Consider the following 17,551-nt stretch of genomic DNA (forward strand, 5'->3'; position numbering starts at 1 on the left):
TCTTCGGCGATCTGCGAATAACGATGTATCCAAAAATAATTTTCTATGAAAAAGCTGGCCTTTATTTAGTTCTTACGTTTATAAATAAAACACAAATAACTCCACGTGGCAAACCCGATGATATGGCACAAACTCGCATCCCAATGTTCAATGGTTTACATACTAGGCCTCTGCTCTTCGAACACATTTAAGCCTTTAAGATTTGCTTTCTACTTGACATTCTAAAATCAGTAACAAAACAATTAATAAACAATGCCTGACACCACTTATCCTGAACGGCATGCTTGTCTTTTACGTATAACGTATCCGTTACTCTCCGCTGTTAAAGTATTTGGAGTGGACTTGTTCCATCCGTGCTGTCATCTAAATGCCTGTTCAACCTCTTTCCTTTGGTATACTCAAATTATAGAAGTATTTCTGTGGTACATTGTCATTCATTTAACATTAATTACCACAATGGATTCGGTTTATTGTGGCGAAATTATTTCTTTGTTCCACACTTACGGAAAACAAGCAATTTTTGTATTATTAATCATATCGATGTACGTTGCTTATCAATTCAGCGTAACGAAAACAAGAAAATTGTCGCTTCACTTTCCTAAAAGCAGCTACGGGGGAGAAGACCAATTAGAAATGGAAATGGAATCGCACCTAATTAAAATACTTGCACTATTTTATTTCACCATGATAACAATTTCTTTAATGTTATTCACTGGTTGGTATTCCCATTTACTTACAAATTCCGGTGAAATGGAAGCATTCTATTGTACGCTATCTCTGTCAATATGGGCCTTTTATTGTGTCGGACAGATATTTTCGGGTGTCGCCATAGCCGCCACGATTTTCGTAATTCTGGGAAAAAGATATGTCGTGATGACGTGTCAATTGGCAAAAAGAAAAAACGACGACGCTTCGTTGAATTCGTTTTTGGAAAGTTTAATATACAAGCACCTTGAAGTACAAAGTTTTTTCATTATTCTTAATAATCAATTGGATGTTCTCCTTCCGGCGATCTATGCTCATTTTATCTACGTGACAGGATTCGTATTGTACGGCGCCATATTTGTGGATATGGTACCAGTATTAAAAAATGCCACAATAATTATAGCCGTGATTCTCTTAATCGGATGTATTGCAGTCTCTAGGGCATTATCGATTCTAACTTCAATTGTAAGTATTTTGTATTATCGCAATAATTAGCATTTATAAACGTGATTGACTTTATTTTAGATGTACGATAATTACATTTCTGTGGGAAGATTCTCTTCTTGTAATCTGCCTTTAGATTATAAATTTAAAGTAAGTAAATGTTAACAAATAACGGAAATATAGTAATTTTATTAACAAAAATATGTTTTGTTCTTAACACAGATTATCGATTTCATGAAAAAATTTAGCGGAAGACCTTTCGGAATATGTGTAAATGGATTCTTTTTCGTCAAGAAAAATTTTTTGATCAGAGTAAGTTATATTATGATGTAATAGAAATGAATGAATGTCATAATCATAATAATATCGTAATTAATTTGCAGGTGGTGAGTGGTCTTCATTCGGTGTTGTCATCCGTAATTCAGTTAACCGGTGTTCTTGGACAAAAAGGATGTTTATCAAGAAGCAAACAATTCGATGTATCGACAAATATGACATCCCATTAAATGTACTCTTTCATATGACAGATTTTGAATGGCTAAATGTTTTATTGATGAAATCAATACAACATTTAGACATTCAAAATCTGTTAATATTAATTAATTAATATTAACAGATTAATTAATAATTAATTAATTAATTTTCTGTTAAATTAGAAGAATTGATGCATCAAAACTCAATGAATCGTCAATTCTTGACATTTGACCAATTGTGTGTTTGTTTAGTTATGGCAACGCCATACTTGGGCGATCTGCTTGAGAGGATACTTTCTGGGAGGTCTTCTTAAGAGAAACTGGCCCTCATTAAGGCAGACGTGTAGAAAACACGGAAAACTTCACGTGGCCAGCCCGTCCGAGCGAGGCGCCTACCCACGACCGAATTCCCAGTGTTCAGGGTACGAAGACCGCTTGGCCACTGGTGGGCATTTGACCAATTAAGATCGCATTAATCTAACTGTTATTTAACAAAGTCTGTGTATTTAGAAATGTTTTTATCACAAATATATCATCTGTTTTTCATAAAGTAGTAACACTTATATGAAGAAAGTTGTGTAATCATTGAGATAGAAAGGTTTCACTTTTTTTTAACCTTGTAATTAGGTTATGATTTGTTTGTTGTGAGCTACGCAGAAAACAATATGTTACTAAAAATCCCGCATAACAAAGCAATTCCATATTAGTATTAATATTGTTTAAAGCACAAATAAATTTACCCCTAGATAATTTAGATGAACTTTGAATATATTAATAGAATTTTATAAATTCATTTGTCTATTAAACATCATTAGTGGTTTTATATAATAAAATATGTTGCTTTTTTAGTAAGGACCGAAGTTAGGTTTTATTTTAAAAAATATTTTTATCAAGCAAAATATTTTATTCAAGACTTACTTCTTTAATTTTAGTCGTCGGTTTTCATTGTGAAAACTCTTGAGATAGTAAAGACAAAGGTACTTGTATTGTTCTGTGAAGAATTTTATTTCAACGAAAATAGTTTAGTATAAATCACCGTCATTATTTAAGTTTATTTTAAGCCACGCGTCTCGTTTCTCACCGCCCTTTACTTTTACTAAATTTAATTTGACCACTTTTATTGATAGTAACAAAGGGCACCTGTAATTGGCAAGCAGATTCGTTTCGTACGAAAAGGACTTTCTCATTGGTTTGCCTACGTAGATTCTTGCCTCCTAGACGCGCTTATACTATCGTTACATGTATCCTTATTGTTTATTGTTGTAGCAGCATTTCCACAACGCAGAAGTACGAACGAATTTAATTAACAACCGAGTTCAATATCGAATTGTTCAAGGATACAATTAGTTTCTGTAAACAATAATTGATGTACTAGATACAATTTACGAGAACAATAAATAATTCTGTTTATTAATACAGAATTGTATAATATTAAAATAAATCGTTTTAATGCGAGAAATCCCGCGTGGCCAGTCCATTAATCAATTAGGCATGAACCCGATACCAGCTAATCGTGTCCAGTGGTTTTTTCTACTCGGCCACTAAAAATTGATATCCCGTCTTTAAAGACATAAAAAGTATTTCTATTAAATTAACATTTGTAAGTTAATAAATTACATCGTCGTCGGTTTATATGCATTAGAAATATTAAATTTAATTCAATTCAAATCTTTATTGCTTGAACATTAGTCGTTACAAAGGGGTTATATAAAGCTGAAGTTATTGCAATTAACAAATTAATGTAATTGAATTTTTTAAATTTTAATCTTCCTTTATTTTTTACAATTTTAAACAATTAGCCTTGATAATTTATACAGTAAACTCATTCAAGAAAAGGCTTGAGAGAAAAATGAAAAAATTAACAATAGAGGCGAAAAGTTCAGAAAATTTAAGAATTTTACAAATTCTTACCCACGAAATTTTAACGATAAAAGGGAAAATTCCCCAATTTATATATTAAAAAAATGCTTGGGGTTTTTCGAAGGATACGCTATTTTTAATGATTCTAGGAAAATTAAAATGCAAGGGATGAGAGATGTTATCGTAGATTTGAACGTTTTTGCGAAATCCAAATACATAAATCACTTCATGAACGTTGGGAAGAAATATTCAGAGAGAAAGGATTTTCAATCTTAGAAGAATTTTCAATGGAAGGATTAAGGGATTTGAGACACATTATTAACCATCAAAATTTAACAACATCAATTCCTCTTACACACACGCTGCGAAGCCAAATTCGCTTTTTAATGTTTATCCAAGTTATTAAACGAAATAGATGGCAAAATATACACATATAAACATTTATTTCTCGCAATTTTTACTTTTTCGGCCGTTATATATAATAGAAATAAAGTCAGTGCCATCTTTAGAACGTAAGCGGCCCTGGGCCAGGACCAAGATGGGGCCCCGTTAAGGAAACAGAAACAATAGTATGTTACAGACCTAGGGATGCATTATTTGTTTTTTTCCGTGGAGTATATACGATTTTAATGTGAAAAACTAAAACAAATCTTAAATTTTTATTAATAAAAATATTTATTTATTGTTTTATATATTTTGTGTGCTTAATTTCTTGTGGAAGAAGCAGGAGGCCTGGTAAATAGAAAATGCCTAGGGCCCCAAAGTGGGTTAATTTGGCCCTGATAGGGAAAACGATTTTGTTTAACCTGTTTGAAGCTTAATAACTCCTGTACTCTTTGTCGAAAATTTCTGAAATTTTTCAGGGAGGTTTGTTTATTAGGGGAATCGATGGTATTAAATTTTGATGGATAAATGTCGAGAGTATGGGGAGATGATGGAAGTCGTGGAGGGAAATTTCTACCAGTCCTCTTTCCGGTGGACGTTGTCGGTTCGTCGAACAACCTGTTTTGTATCGCCGGTAATATCGAAAGGTGCAGATGAAGTATAGTCCAATAACAATGATTCCAAGGCAGCTGGCTATTATTATTATTACCGAAAAAGGGAAGGATAAGGGAGTTGATTTCGGTGTCATTCGTAATAGGTGATCGAGGTCATAGGTGACGGCTGATAACGACAGATCGGCGAGCATAATATCGGATTTGTCTGGCTGTACAAAAATGTATCGTCTTCCGATTTAATAGAACTATTTGAGCATTTGCAAGTCTAGGGTTAATCCCGCGGCTTTGATGATGTCTTGTCCCAAAATCCCTTCACACGGGGTTGTGATTTCGGCTCGTACGATATCACAGGGCATATTAACTTTCCTTCCTCGGAATTTAAAAGTGGGTATTGCCATTCCTATGGCGGTGGTTGGCTTTTCTAAGACGTTTCCTAATTTTTGTCTACGTCCAAACTTTATAGGTGCTTTCCCTTTTAATCTATTGACTAGGGTATTTGATACGAGTGTGCGCTCTACTCTAGGATCAATTTGCATTTTCACAGGAACATTGTTAACATAGATTGATATGATATAGTTAGGTTTTGAAAAGGTTGTCGTTATTCCTATTTTGCCTGTCCAATGTGAGATCTGAAAATTCCCGTAAACGTAAATTTGTAATAATTGTTCTCTATATTGAATTGAGAGTTTTTCCTATTATAAACATCCTCGCTAGAAAATGTTCTGGCCGAGAAAATATGCGTCTCCGGCCGTATAACTGTCAACTATCCATTGTTCTTTCGCTGAGTACAGATCATCTTAGGTTTATAGTTAGCGCCCGAATTCGCCGTATTGTTTCAAATCCCGGGAACACCTAGGGCCTAATCACATTCACGTGACCAACTTTCCCAGCAAAAAGCTATATAAGATGCTTCCTTCCCCCCTCGCGGGGGAGTCGATCGTCAACCGGTAGATAGTAGGTTTGCCGAAGATAATTAACGTCTCTCGCTCCAATAATTAACGTTTCTGAATCCGAAGGAATTAACGTCTCTTGTGCGAACTTTGGATATCCTACCGATTTGGTGTACGGGTTCGACGCTATAGAACATTGGATTGTCTACGAGGTATGGAACCCATCTATGTGAGCTCTCTCTCTCTCCTCGCGTGTTAGGGATATACAGATACATATGTTAGACGTTTGTAACGTTTTCTCTTGATTCCAATAAATCGTTGTTATCATGTTAAATGGTGTCTTGTTTGTTTGAATATTCGCCTATCGCCTTACCACGACTCAACTTTCCCTCCTACACTCGACCGGATGAAGAAGTAGTCCCGTCCCTGCGGGAAACCCGACAAATAAGCCATCTCTGACTCGTGGGCAAGTCCCTCCGACTTGTTAGCCGAAATTAGACGGCGGTCCGACTTCGTCGTACCTCTACTAGGGCAGACTTAATGACGACGTCACTCGTCATTAGCATTTACAATATTTTATATAACTCATCCCTAACTTCAGAATTAAGCTTTATAGGAGTTTATAACAGTTAAAAATATAAAACGTTTTCTAAAACAAAATATTGTAAGAGATGGCGCCACCAAATGATGGCGGAGAGTTAGTCAACTCTTTGCTGAATTTTTTAAAAAATCTTTTATTCATATATTTTATTTTTTAATACAAATATCTCAAACGAGCCTACAATTAATAACGTATAAACTTGTCTTGTATCAGCTAGTTTGGCACGACCTTCTATGCTATATAGCCCTATGATAAAATGTGACGTAATTCTCACGTAATAGCAGTCGTATCTCTTTAAGATAGTCGTTACACCAGAAATAATGCCTTCCGGGAAGTCAGTCTCTTAAAAGTAACTGAAATATATTTAGGCGTTACAGACCTGGTAAAGACCCGAAAAACTCCACCTAGCAAGCTTGTGCAACGACCGAACGCCCAGTATTTTAAGAAGGGACCCGCTTGGCCACTGGTGAGCCTATATCTTAGAGTATTATATAAGCCAATTAAGCATTATCTATTATATTGAGAAAATGTAAACAATGATGAATTATAAAGTAGAATAAAGATTTTACAAATATTTTAGCTATTAAATTACGTCTATAAACTGAAATTTTAAGGAAATACTTCAAGCGCATGTTTCCGTTTACGATAATGAAAAATTTATGGATTTCTCCAGAACTGCAAGTAATAATACTAAATGACAATGTTTTCTCGTATCAAGTTAAATGATGATAAAATTTTAATTAAGCAATTCACATAAAATCATTTTTCGATACTTGAAAGAATGTTTTTATGTGTATTACGCAAGAGCTTCTGCTTTAATATAAAGGAAATTGTACACTTGAAAGCTTGCCTTTGATCAGTTGTAAAGTCAAAAAGGCCCTTTTCGTTTCAGAACAAACTTCGAAATTATTTAATATTTTTCTTTTGAAATTTCAGTTTTATAGTGTATAAGCGAACAGTTCTTCGGCTATCTGCGAATAACGATGTATCTAGGAATGATTTTCTATGAAAAAGCTGGCCTTTGTTTAGTTGTTACGTTGTTGATTAAAACACAGATAACCGCAAGAGACACCCCCGATGATATGGCACTAACCCGATCATTAATGTTCACAAGTTTATTTACTAGGCTACTGCTTTAGAAACGTAACTTTGAATTCGATAAATATTATGAAAGAGTTTCATAAAATAAATGCATAAACAAACACATTTAAGCATTTAAGATTTGCTTTTTATCTGAGCTTTTGGAATCTCTAACAGAACAGTTCATGAGCAATGCCTGACACCGCTTATTCTGAACGCCACGTTTGTCCTTCACGTATCACGAATCCATTACTTTCAGCTGTTAAAGTATTTGGAGTGGACTTGTTTCATCCGTGCTGTCATCTAAATGCCTCTTCAACAACTTTCCTTTGGTATGCGCGAATTATAGAAGTATTTTTATGGTACATTGCTATTCATTTAACATTAATTACCACAGTGGAATCGGTATATTGTGGAGAAATCATTTCTTTGTTCCAAACATACGGAAAACAGGCTATTTTCGTTATATTAATTATATCGATGTACGTTGCTTATCAATTCAGCGTCACGAAGAGAAGAAAATTATCGCTGCACTTTCCTGAAAGCAGTTACGGGGGAGAAGACCAATTAGAATTGGAAATGGAATCGCACCTAATTAAAATACTTGCACTATGCTATTTCGTCATGATAACAATTTATTTAATGTTATTCACTGTTTGGTATTCCCATTTACTTACAAATTCTGGTGAAATGGAAGCATTCTATTGTACGTTTTTGGCGGCAATATGGGCCTTTTGCTGTGTCGGTCAGATATTTTCGGGTGTCGCCATAGCCGCCACGATTTTCGTAATTCTGGGAAAAAAATATGTCGTGATGACTTATCAATTGGCGGAAAGAAAAAACGACGACGCTTCGTTAAATTCGTTTTTGGAAAGATTCATATACAAGCATCTTGAAATACAAAGTTATTTCATCATTCTCGATAATCAATGGGATGTTTTCCTTCCGGCAATGTATGCTCATTTTATCTACGTGACAGGATTTCTATTGTACGGCGCCATATTTGTGGATATGGTACCAGTATTAAAAAATGCCACAATAATTATAGCAGTCATTTTCTTAATCGGATGTATTGCAGTTTCTAGGGCATTATCGATTCTAACTTCAATTGTAAGTATTTTGTATTATCGTAATAATTAGCATTTATAAACGTGATTGACTTTATTTCAGATGTACGATAATTACATTTCTGTGGGAAGATTCTCTTCTAGTAATCTGCCTTTGGAATATAAATTTAAAGTAAGAAAAAATTTAAAAAAAAAAACATAAATATAATATTGTTATTAACAAAAATATGTTTTGTTCTTAACACAGATTATCGATTTTATGAAAAAATTTGGCGGAAGACCTTTCGGAATAAGTATGAATGGATTCTTTTTCGTCAAGAAAAATTTTTTTATCAGAGTAAGTTATATTATGATGTAATAGAAATGAATGGATGTCATAATCATAATAATATCGTAATTAATTTGCAGGTGGTGAGTGGTCTTTATTCGGTGTTGTCATCCGTAATTCAGTTAACCGGTGTTCTTGGACAAAAAGGATGTTTATCAAGAAGCAAACAGTTCGATGTATCGACAAATATGACGGCACATTAAGTGTACTCTTTCATATTAACAGATTTTGAATGTCTAAACGTGTTTTATTAATTAAATTAATTAATTAATTTTCTGTTGAATCAGAAGAATTGATGCATCAAAACTCAATGAATCGTCAATTCTTGTCATTTGACCAATTGTGTGTTTGTTTAGTTATGGCAACGCCATACTTGGGCGATGTGCTTAAGAGGATACTTTCTGGGAGGTCTTCTTAAGAGAAACTGGCCCTCATTAAGGCAGACCTGTAGAAAACTCGAAAAACTTCACGTAACCAGCCCGTCCGAGCGAGGCGCCTACCCACGACTGAATTCCCAGTGTTCAGGGTACGAAGACCGCTTGGCCAATGGTGGGCATTTGACCAATTAAGACTGCATCAGTCTAACTATTGTTTAATAAGGTCTGTGTATTTAGAAATATTTTTATCACGAATATATTAGCTGTTTGAAAAAGTAGTAACACTTATATGAAGTAAATTGTGTAATCATTTAGATAGTAAAAAGGTTGTACTTTTTGAAACTGTGTAATGATTTTTTTGTTGTGAGCAACGCATAGGACAATATGGGAGAGTGGTAGGCCCCTACGAATCCCGCATAACAAAGCAATTCCATATTAGTATTAATATTGTTTAAAGTATTCTGTATATAATTATTTTTAGCCTTTGCAAATGTTGTAAACAGCTTCGTTCTGTTAATCTTAGAACGACTTTAATTCTAAATGGTTATGCGTCAAATGGTCTTAGTATGTAATGCTTTTTCTATTCAAAAATGTTTTAAACTTCTAATTGTTGTTGACATGAAATGAAAAGGCATTCTGTAACTATATTTCATGTTACGAAACAGCATTTAGAATGTACGTTCAACGATTTAAATAAATACAAAATATTCGTTCGGTATTAGTTGACTAAATAACATTGAATTAGCCTTAAATTGAAGACGTTGATTAAAATTTTATATATGTAATGAAAATTGAAATCTAAATTTGTAATTATGTTTTAATTAAATATTCTATTGCCTTTGAATTCTTATTATTTCCTATAAATCAAAAGATAAAAATTATACTCCTGAGACGTTCCTAAACAATCTGTTAAGAAAAAGCATTGTAATTCACCGAAGAAAAACCAGATTTTCGCCCAAAAATTTTTTCTTCAACATGGCGACCAACGTTTAGAAATAGACAGTTTCAAATACTCTGTAGAGAATTCGTAATTCTTTGTGTCATCAGCGATGCATTTGTTAACGTCACAACGAATGCGTCAGTTGTGATGTCAAATTTATTCAATATTTAAGGTTTACATTACAATGTTTTATAAAACCCATCCCTACTGTGAAAATTAATCTTTTTGTCATTTTTTAATAATTAAAAATATACTTTATGAAAAGATGTATAAAATTGTTGATTAATATTACACAAATCAGTAAAACAGACTTCGTTTATATTTGTAAACAAGAAGTCTTACAGCATTGTTTTACTGAACGCAGCTGTACATGCGAAAAAAAAAATCCATCCACTTACACATATTCCGAAAGATCTTACGCCAAATTTTTTTTATAAAATCGATAATCTGTGTTCAAGACAAAACATATTTCGTTAATAACATTATTATATTTATGTTTTTTTAAATATATTCTTACTTTAAATTTATATTCCAAAGGCAGATTACTAGAAGAGAATTTTCTCACAGAAATGTAATTATTGTACATCTTAAATAAACACGAAAACACGTTTATAAACGCTTATTATTACGATAATACAAAATACTTACAATTGAAGTTAGTATCGATAATGCCTTAGAGACTGTAATACATGCGATGAAAAGAATGACGACTATGATTATTGTGGCATTTCTTAAAATTGGTACCTTATCCACAAATATGGCGCCATTCAATATAAATCCTGTCACGTAAATGAAAAAAGCATAGATCGCCGGAAGAACAACATTTCATTTATTATTGAGAAAGATGAACAAACTTTGTATTTCTAGGTGCCTGTATATGAAACTTTCCAAAAACGAATTTAACGAAGCGTCGTCGTTTTTTCTTTCCGCCAATTGACACGTCATCACGACATATCTTTTTCCCAGAATTACGAAAATCGTGACGGCTATGGCGATAACCGAACCTATCTGTCCGACACAGTAAAAGGCCCATATTGACAGAGATAGCGTACGATAGAATGCTTCCATTTCATCGGAATTTGTAAGTAAATGGGAATACCAAACAATGAATAACAGTAAAAAAATTGTAGTTATAGTGAAATAAAATAGTGCAAGTATTTTAATTAGGCCTGACTCTATTTCCATTTCCAATTGGTCTTCTCCCTTGTAACTGCTTTCAGGAGAGTGAAGCGACAGTTTTTTTCTCTTCGTGACGCTGAATTGATAAGCAACGTACATCGATATGATTAATATTACAAAAATTGACTGTTTTCCGTATGTGTGGAATAAATAAGTGATTTCACCACAATAAACAGAATCCATTGTGGTAATTAATGTTAAATGAATGGCAATGTACCATAGAAATATTTCTATAATTCTAGCATACCAAAGGAAAGTTGTTGAATAGGCATTTAGATGACAGCACGGACGGAACAAGTCTACTCCAAATACTTTAACAGCGGAAAGTAATGGATTCGTGATATGTGAAGGACAAGACGTGGCGTTCAGTGTAAGCAGTAGCAGACATTTCGATAAATTGCATTGCTAGAGATTCCAGAAACTCGGAAAATAAGCAAATAGTAATTGCTAAAATATTTTATTGTAATTTTAAATTATTTGTTTAACTCTCATAATATGAAGATTGTTCAAATTTCTGTTCGCACATCACTGGCCAATTGAATAAAACCACTGAAAATCGTTATACGTGTTCGTGAATCTTCAGGAACCTGGCCACGTAGACTTTGCTGTTTACTTCAGGTATATAATACCTAAGTAGGTAATTCTCCCGGGAGTGATCTTTCCTTGTCAGATCGCCGTGCGTTGCATTGTCTTACACCTCCAAGCCAAAATTTAATGGAGCAGAACAAATTACTTCCGACATTTTGTTATGAAATTTCTATAAAATCAAAACCATTTATATTAACTTTTGCATTTCTGAGAAACGACGTGTAAGGTCTACAGTGTTCTTGATAATAAACCAGAATAATTCGTCTAACTTACGTGAAAGCATTCGTTCAAGAATTGAATGCTTCCAAGTAAATTGCTTAATAATAATTTTATCATCATTTTATGTCATATGAGAAAACATTAATCATTAAATTGATACATTAAATTGTATTGTTATTTGCTCTTTTCTGGATAAGTCGAAAAATATTTTATTATCGTAAATGCCTAAATCATTTGTTTATCTAAAGCATTTAATTTAATTACACTCTATACACGTGGCTTTGTATCTTAATATTTGAATGTTTATTCATCTTATTAATTCATCTGTTAAACTTTCATTTTAATTAAGTAATTTAGGCCTACTACAAAATAATGTGATCTGATACTACACAAATCATAAGTTTTCTAATGTATAACAAATCTCTCATATTGTTAATATCGGTTCCATCCCTCACCACCTGACTGCTCCATTTTGGGCCTGGCCAAACCCATAATGGGCTTGCTAAAAGTGCTCAGAGGGCAGAGTCTTATGTAGGTATCGTAAATCATCGATATTTATAAGTACAGTACCAACAATTTGCAGTTTATCTTTATGATTAAATTTTAAATTATATATAAGTTAAACAAAAGATCAAAAATGAAATAATCTTTCATTATCATTTTCTGTGTTAAGTTTTATTTTAAGTTTTCGAATATTTAGTTGTTTTATTTGTCAAAACTAATATTAATAAACTGTGCAAAAGAAATTAATATTGTGTTATTCATGTCATTTCTTATGCAATTTGTTTATAAAAAAAATAAAAAAAACAGACAGTTCCTCTCCTAACATGTGTATTCTAATGCCACAAAAAAGGGTTTTATTACAAATTTAACTAGGTAACCAGTTAATTAAAACTAAAAATAATAATATAATAATAATTAGAACTTTGGTTTATACATGGAAACTGAAATCTAAACTAACACTATAATTAAAAATAAAATTTAAATTAAAATATCTGTTTATTTAGTATTCAGTGATGTAATTAGGGGTATGAGTTGGATTAACTTAATAAGACAATACATGGCGACCTGTCAAAAGTCTTTATTTTCCATGGTTCAAATGGTTTTTATTTAACTATTAGTCACGGGAAGAGATCCGGAAAACTACACACGTTTAATGGTTGCAGTGTCCAATTCAATTATTTACTCGGCTATTAGTAAGTAGCGGGATTAGAGACAAAGCAAAATATTGTTTTCGGGGGTAATGCAGCATTCCAGATATAGAGATCTTTGCTAATATAATATAAAATTTTATCTGTGACCTGTGCAAGCTTTAATACTATACATCACAGAAAACTGCCTACTTGCTTAAGAATAGAGGGAAAGGGAAGTAATCACTACAAGAAAAGAACACGGAGTAGCCTATTTCTATATATTAATTCTATCATACTTCTTAAATTAAAACACGCAGGTGGCGAAGTGATGCTTAAAATAGGCAGTATTTGTGACTTTTATGTGTAAAACATTAAAGGGATAAGATTTGGATTTTATATTACATTTACTTTTCAGGTTCATATATAATCGTTATTTACATTTTTATTGTAAGGATTACGATATTCCTTTTAACTCTTTTCGCCCGTTTTAAGTTAGGCCTTTACTAAGCTCATTATGACTTCTATCATGTCCACAGTGAGATAGCATAGTGGTGAGAGACGGACCCCTCATAATCACACTATCCTTCAAAAACTTACTGGGATTTTAAGACCAATACGGATTCGATCCCACATTTTCCAGTGTCGTAAGCTGACCACTCGGCCGTCTGACCGAAATACCAATAACTAGACAAAAAATTTGAACACGAATTAACACATAGCTTATTGATTAACGAATTTGAAACAACCAACACAGTGAATGTTTTATATGAAGAAAGTTCTACGTATTGAAAATAACAAATGATCAGATACGATGTTACAAGGATCAAATAGATTTATTTATAACCTTTCGTTAACATAAAACATATAGAACAAATAATGTGGAATATTTCTCTGCTACAAGGTGCAGTACAACTAAAGACAACCTGCAGTAATTAACTTTGTGTGACAATCTAATAAATAATCTTTTCTGAAAATTTCTAACATATCAAACTTCTTCAATTTCGACTATATTTAATTAATGATATCTAATGGCAACTTTAGCCAATGCATTAACCACAATTTTCCTTTATATTTTTTAAAGTAATAAGAAGAAATTGAGTTTTGATGCCAACGTAATTAGATCATGAGTCAACAAAAAGTTCTAATGAATCTCTGAAAATGCAATACGTTTCGACAATCAAATTCTGTTAATATGAAAGAGTACAGTTAATGGACTGTCATATTTGTTGATACATCGAATTGTTTGCTTCTTGATAAACATCTTTTCTGTCCAAGAACACCGGTTAACTGAATTACGGATGACAACACCGAATAAAGACCACTCACCACCTGTAAATTAATTACGATATTATTATGACATTTATTCATTTCTATTACATCATAATAGATATCACAAAATTTTAGAATAAATAAACCAAGTACAGTCCGGAAAAAAATAAAAACTTATCATTATTTATTTATCATTATTAATTATTTATTAAAATATCTATGAAAAATTTGAAAAATCCTAAAATTGTTTGCCCATATTCATAGTCGCCCGCAGACTATATTTTACCGAAAAAGTAGCCCCTAAGGGATAAAAGTTTGTCCACACCTGATATACATGATGAAAACATAGATTACAAAATTTTTCTTGACAAAAAAGAATCCATTTACACATATTCCGAAAGGTCTTCCGCCAAATTTTTTCATAAAATCGATAATCTGTGTTAAGAACAAAACATATTTTTGTTAATAACATTATTATATTTATGTTTTTTTAAATATTTTCTTACTTTAAATTTATATTCCAAAGGCAGATTACTAGAAGAGAATCTTCTCACAGAAATGTAATTATCGTACATCTGAAATAAAGTCAATCACGTTTATAAATGCTAATTATTACGATAATACAAAATACTTACAATTGAAGTTAGAATCGATAATGCCCTAGAGACTGCAATACATCCGATTAAGAGAATCACGGCTATAATTATTGTGGCATTTCTTAATACTGGTACCATATCCACAAATATGGCGCCGTACAATACAAATCCTGTCACGTAGATAAAATGAGCATAGATCGCCGGAAGAACAACATCCCATTGATTATTGAGAAAGATGAAAAACTTTGTATTTCAAGATGCTTGTATATGAAACTTTCCAAAAACGAATTTAACGAAGCGTCGTCGTTTTTTCTTTCCGCCAATTGACACGTCATCACGACATATCTTTTTCCCAGAATTACGAAAATCGTGACGGCTATGGCGATAACCGAACCTATCTGTCCGACACAGTAAAAGGCCCATATTGACAGAGATAGCGTACAATAGAATGCTTCCATTTCACTCGGAATTTGTAAGTAAATGGGAATACCAAACAGTGAATAACAGTAAAGAAATTGTTATCATAGTGAAATAAAATAGTGCAAGTATTTTAATTAGGTGCTGATTCCATTTCCATTTCTAATTGGTCTTCTCCCCCGTAACTGCTTTCAGGAAAGTGAAGCGACAATTTTCTTTCTCTTCGTGACGCTGAATTGATAAGCAACGTACATCGATATGATTAATATTACAAAAATTGCTGTTTTCCGTATGTGTGGAACAAAGAAATGATTTCGCCACAATAAACCGAATCCATTGTGGTAATTAATGTTAAATGAATGACAATGTACCATAAAAATACTTCTATAATTCGAGCATACCAAAGGAAAGTTGTTGAATAGGCATTTAGATGACAGCACTGACGGAACAAGTCTACTCCAAATACTTTAACAGCGGAAAGTAATGGATTCGTGATATGTGAAGGACAAACGTGGCGTTCAGTGTAAGCAGTAGCAGACATTTCGATAAATTGCATTGCTAGAGATTCCAGAAACTCGGAAAATAAGCAAATAGTAATTGCTAAAATATTTTATTGTAATTTTAAATTATTTGTTTAACTCTCATAATATGAAGATTGTTCAAATTTCTGTTCGCACATCACTGGCCAATTGAATAAAACCACTGAAAATCGTTATACGTGTTCGTGAATCTTCAGGAACCTGGCCACGTAGACTTTGCTATGTTTTCATCATGTATATCAGGTGTGGACAAACTTTTATCCCTTAGGGGCTACTTTTTCGGTAAAATATAGTCTGCGGGCGACTATGAATATGGGCAAACAATTTTAGGATTTTTCATAGATATTTTAATAAATATTTAATAATGATAAATAAATAATGATAAGTTTTTATTTTTTTCCGGACTGTACTTGGTTTATTCATTCTAAAATAATAGGGCTAAATATTAACAACATTTAAAACAATAATTAATAAACTAACATACCTGCTTCTGTTCGCTGTATGAATGAATAAAAAAAAAACTAAAATTTAAAGTAAATACAAGTGCACAAACAAGGAGTAACAAGTGGATTGAAGCCAGGGGCTGTCACGTTACTGTCTGACACATGATTTTGCGCCATTTTTTTGCGATTGCCATTTATATGCGCTGCGACTACAATTAATTTAAAAGTTAACATTCATTTGCATTGTTCATCGGGATAAATACAAACAGTATGGGTACGTTGCATAGACAGTCTATTATTGTAAGAATAAATTATCAAATTAAGATTTTTAAACATTAATTTAAGTGAAAGCAAATTGTTCAACTTTAGCTTCGCGGGCTACTTTCAAAACCTCTGCGGTCGACCGGTCGACCGCGGTCTACGTGTTGGCCATCCCTAATGTATATAATACCTAAGTAGGTCATCCTCCCGGGAGTGATCTTTCCTTGTCAGATCGCCGTGCGTTGCATTGTCTTACACCTCCAAGCCAAAATTTAATGGAGCAGAACAAATTACTTCCGACATTTTGTTATGAAATTTCTATAAAATCAAAACCATTTATATTAACTTTTGCATTTCTGAGAAACGACGTGTAAGGTCTACAGTGTTCTTGATAATAAACCAGAATAATTCGTCTAACTTACGTGAAAGCATTCGTTCAAGAATTGAATGCTTCCAAGTAAATTGCTTAATAATAATTTTATCATCATTTTATGTCATATGAGAAAACATTAATCATTAAATTGATACATTAAATTGTATTGTTATTTGCTCTTTTCTGGATAAGTCGAAAAATATTTTATTATCGTAAATGCCTAAATCATTTGTTTATCTAAAGCATTTAATTTAATTACACTCTATACACGTGGCTTTGTATCTTAATATTTGAATGTTTATTCATCTTATTAATTCATCTGTTAAACTTTCATTTTAATTAAGTAATTTAGGCCTACTACAAAATAATGTGATCTGATACTACACAAATCATAAGTTTTCTAATGTATAACAAATCTCTCATATTGTTAATATCGGTTCCATCCCTCACCACCTGACTGCTCCATTTTGGGCCTGGCCAAACCCATAATGGGCTTGCTAAAAGTGCTCAGAGGGCAGAGTCAGAGGGAGGACAGTGTAAATTTAAATGTCTACAGATTTTTCAAACTGCAACCGAATAATTTTTCTATAAACGCGATATTTACGAGAACATACTTCCCATGTAGTTTATAAAATCTGTTACCAAATTTCAGCACTTTATCATCACATAAAAGCAATTATTATCGCATTTTGACAACATTATTTTTATTTAAACAATTTGCATATGAAATCTTTCGGACGTTAAAATTGCAACTTCGATCACGTGCGAGGA

At 32.7% G+C, this 17,551-nt stretch overlaps 1 protein-coding gene across 1 annotated transcript; it reads right to left on the minus strand.

The window, feature by feature from the left end:
• Positions 1-14,020: 14,020 nt before the first annotated feature.
• Positions 14,021-14,944, minus strand: LOC136980317 (uncharacterized). Its single transcript, XM_067276409.1, has 4 exons — positions 14,787-14,944; positions 14,658-14,726; positions 14,497-14,586; positions 14,021-14,211 (listed from the first exon to the last, which is right to left on the minus strand). The coding sequence occupies exons 1-4, from the start codon at positions 14,883-14,885 to the stop codon at positions 14,089-14,091; spliced, it is 381 nt and encodes a 126-aa protein (XP_067132510.1). The 5' UTR covers positions 14,886-14,944; the 3' UTR covers positions 14,021-14,088.
• Positions 14,945-17,551: the final 2,607 nt, after the last annotated feature.

This window comes from Centruroides vittatus, unplaced genomic scaffold (assembly GCF_030686945.1).
Source record: "Centruroides vittatus isolate TY-2023 unplaced genomic scaffold, ASM3068694v2 contig_693, whole genome shotgun sequence".
NCBI lineage: Eukaryota > Metazoa > Arthropoda > Arachnida > Scorpiones > Buthidae > Centruroides > Centruroides vittatus.